General features: G+C 43.3%; 1 protein-coding gene across 1 annotated transcript in view; it reads left to right on the forward strand.

Annotated features, from left to right (window-relative positions):
• Window positions 1-2,525, forward strand: part of JAK2 (Janus kinase 2) — an 84,403-nt gene extending 81,878 nt beyond the window's left edge. The window contains exons 18-20 of the mRNA XM_006863753.1: window positions 877-1,066; window positions 1,875-1,999; window positions 2,349-2,525. Of these exons, the coding sequence (XP_006863815.1) occupies window positions 877-1,066; window positions 1,875-1,999; window positions 2,349-2,525 (492 nt within the window). The remainder of the gene's footprint in view (window positions 1-876; window positions 1,067-1,874; window positions 2,000-2,348) is intronic.
• The last annotated feature ends 1,026 nt before the right edge of the window (window positions 2,526-3,551 follow it).

Here is a 3,551-nt window from a genome sequence, read left to right on the forward strand (position 1 = left end):
CGAGTGTTGATAGTTGATCCAAGAAGAATTAGCTCCCTTAATAGTATCAGCATAATTTTTGTCTTGCATTGGGGAAACCAAAAAATTTGTGTGACTCATTTAATATGATATTTGCTTTACTATGGTGGTCTGAAACCGAATCTGTGCCTGTATTCACGTGAGAGTTTAATGTATTGCAATTAAGAATCATGTTTTCAGATTCTGAAAACACTGGAGAATAAGTTTGTATTGCTCCATTTTAAATAGGGTAGGACATAAAATTCTATTATATTATTGTTAAGTGCAGTTGTGTCGGTTCTGACTCAGAGTGACCTTGTGTAGGGTTTCTGAGGAGCAGTGGCTAGTGGGTTTGAACCACTGACCTTGTGGTCCAGTGGTCACCCTCCAGTAGCACACCAGGGCTCCATGGACTCTATTGTGGTCCCAGGTGGTTTTGGAATCATTTTCACAGCAGCTAGTGAGATAGGTATGTTTGTGCCCCTCGCTTGAAGGAAAAGAAAACTGAAATTCAGCGAGGGAAGTGCCCTAACCACAGTCACCCAGGGAGGAAGGACTGAGCCCACCTTCAGCTCCCATCTGTCTGACCCCCAAAGCCCAGATGTTACCCACCTTGCTGTGTAGCCTCCCAAACTGTACAAGAGATTGAACTGTCAGCCTCCAGGTGGTCCAGTTTTCTGAGGTTGTTGTTAACTGACTTCAGTTTTGTAACTGAAAATGAAGTCACTTAGAGTTTCATAGCTCAAGAACGACATTGTTTTTCCCTTGATGAGGACGACATGTCCGGAGTGCACTAATTTAATTATCACAAACACCTGTACTGTAAATGGAATGACTGCTTGTTAAAAGCGTGATCTTTCTAAAACCCCCTGTGTCTAGGGTAACTTTGGGAGCGTGGAGATGTGCCGCTATGACCCACTGCAGGACAACACCGGCGAGGTGGTGGCTGTGAAAAAGCTGCAGCATAGCACTGATGAGCACCTGCGAGACTTCGAGAGGGAGATTGAGATCCTGAAATCCCTGCAACACGACAACATTGTCAAGTACAAGGGCGTGTGCTACAGTGCTGGTATGGTGCCCTGTGGAGCCTAGTGGGAACCTAGGACAGTGGGGGCGGGAGAGCGGAGCAGTCTGGATCGGTGGAGCTCGGGCTGGGTGACTGGGCTGTAACTTTCGGAAGCCTTCAGCTAGCTGGTTAGTCATGCTCTTCACCAGAAATGGCCTTGGTAGACCACTTGTGTTGACTTGACAAGAGGGTATCATTTTTAAAGAAACATGATTTTTCTTCACATTTTCTATAAAAATACCAGTTTTACATGAGATGCTTTTTATGCGCTGAAATGAGGAGAAAAGAGTGTTTTCTCATTTGCTTATTTTGGTCGTTTAAAGAGTCTGCTGGTGTGGTGCTGTAGGGTAAGCACTGGACTGTCAGGTCTGTTTGAACTGCAAGGTCAGCAGTTCAAACCCACCATCTGCTCCTCAGAAGCCCTATACAGTGTTCATATGAGTCAGAACTGATGCAATAGCACTTAACAACAACAAAAGAAATCTGCTAACCATGAGGTCAGCAGTTCAAACCCACCAGCTCCTCAGAAACCCTATACAAGGTTTCAGTGAGTTGGAACTGACTCAGTGGCACAAACAATAACAACAGAAAGTCTATGTAAGAGTGAAATATATTGTCAAAGCTTTGTTTAAAAATTTTGATTAAAAAACTTGTGTTCTTACCTACTGCTTCACCTTTAATTTAAAATGAAAGGTGGTCATCTTAGACTCAATTTTATGTATCTTAAGTTATTTAATTATGGTTGTTTTCTAATACATCGTCAGTAAACCATGTCAAAGTAAAGCATTATTGCCCATTTGTATGTTAAAAGGTCGGCGTAATCTGAGATTAATTATGGAGTATTTGCCATATGGAAGTTTGCGAGACTATCTCCAAAAACATAAAGAACGAATAGATCATAAAAAACTTCTGCAGTACACGTCTCAGATATGCAAGGTACCTAATACCCTGGCTGCTGCTTATATGGGAAGTCATTAAGTGTTTACAGGTTTTCTTACATGTAGAGGGGTTCCTAGGGGTAAGAAAGGCACCCTGGTGACTGTGGGTTAAGCATTGGACTGCTAACTGCAAGGTTGGTGGCTCAAACCCACCAGCCACTTAGGGAGAAAGATGAAGCCATCTGCTTGCGTGAAGACTGTAGCCTTGAGAACGCTGTGGCACCATGAATCAGACATGACTTGTGTCAGTGGGTTTGGGTTTGGAAGGGTTTGCGTTGTTGTTAAGGTCCCATAAACTGTTGATGCTTATAAAACTAGCTGACAGAAAAATGTTGGTTTATCCATAGGGCATGGAGTATCTTGGTACAAAAAGGTATATCCACAGGGATCTGGCAACAAGAAATATATTGGTGGAGAATGAGAACAGAGTTAAAATTGGAGATTTTGGGCTGACCAAAGTTTTGCCTCAAGACAAAGAATACTACAAAGTGAAGGAACCGGGGGAAAGCCCCATATTCTGGTGAGTATTATTTTACTTCAATAAAGTAGTATATGTCGTTTATATGGTTATAGTGATAGCTAGAGCCTTGTGTGGCAGAGTAGGATAAGTACCGGACTGACTGCTAACCACAAAGTCAGTGGTTCAAACCCACCAGCCTCTCCTCGGAAACCCTATACAGGGCCACTTTGAGTTGGAATCAACTTGATGGCATACCACAACAACAATGTTGTTATTGCTAAGTGCCATTGAGTCGGTTCCGACCCAGAGTGAACCTGTATAGAGTTTCCAAGGAGCAGCTGGTGAATTTGAACTGCTGACCTTGCAGTTCAAACGGCTTTGCAGTCTGGCGCATTAACCCACAGCGCCACACCAGGACTCCTCAACAACAGTAGCTACCATTTATCATAATCTTATGTTGGAGTCCTGGTGCGGTGCTGTGGGTTAATACACCAGACTGCAAAGCCGTTTGAACTGCAGGGTCGGCGGTTCAAATTCACTAACTGCTCCTCGGAAACTCTGTAATGGGGTCGCTATGGGTGGGAACTGACTGAACGATACTTAACAACAACAATGTTGGGCTCATTGCATTGCATGGATTATCTTTTAATCCTCATAACAACCCTAGGAGAAAGTGTGCTGTTACTAACCTCCTTGTTCAACTTGAGGGAGCTGAGGCATGGAGAGATTGAGTAATGTTTCCAAGGACATGTGACTGCTAGAGGTACCACTGGGGATTCAAGCCAGTGAGTCTGACCTCAGTTTCTGCTCGTCAGCTTTCATAACCATGGTGAGCTTTTGTCTGACCTGGACAGAAATTCTGCATGTTGTAGCAGTTTGACGCTCAAGTTTACTTTATTCTTTTTTTTTTCCTTAAATGTTTTATTGTGAATTATGTGATAGTTTACATGGGAGAACATTAGTTTTACATTCATTCTATCGTATATCATCTCATTGCCATGGTTACGATTCCCTCCATGCAATCCTTCCCCCATGCCCCCCAGGTCTTCAGCACACAGTTGCTCTCCCTCTCTGGATCTAAAGTCTCCAG

This window comes from Chrysochloris asiatica, unplaced genomic scaffold (genome assembly GCF_000296735.1).
Source record: "Chrysochloris asiatica unplaced genomic scaffold, ChrAsi1.0 scaffold00056, whole genome shotgun sequence".
In the NCBI taxonomy this organism is placed as follows: domain Eukaryota; kingdom Metazoa; phylum Chordata; class Mammalia; order Afrosoricida; family Chrysochloridae; genus Chrysochloris; species Chrysochloris asiatica.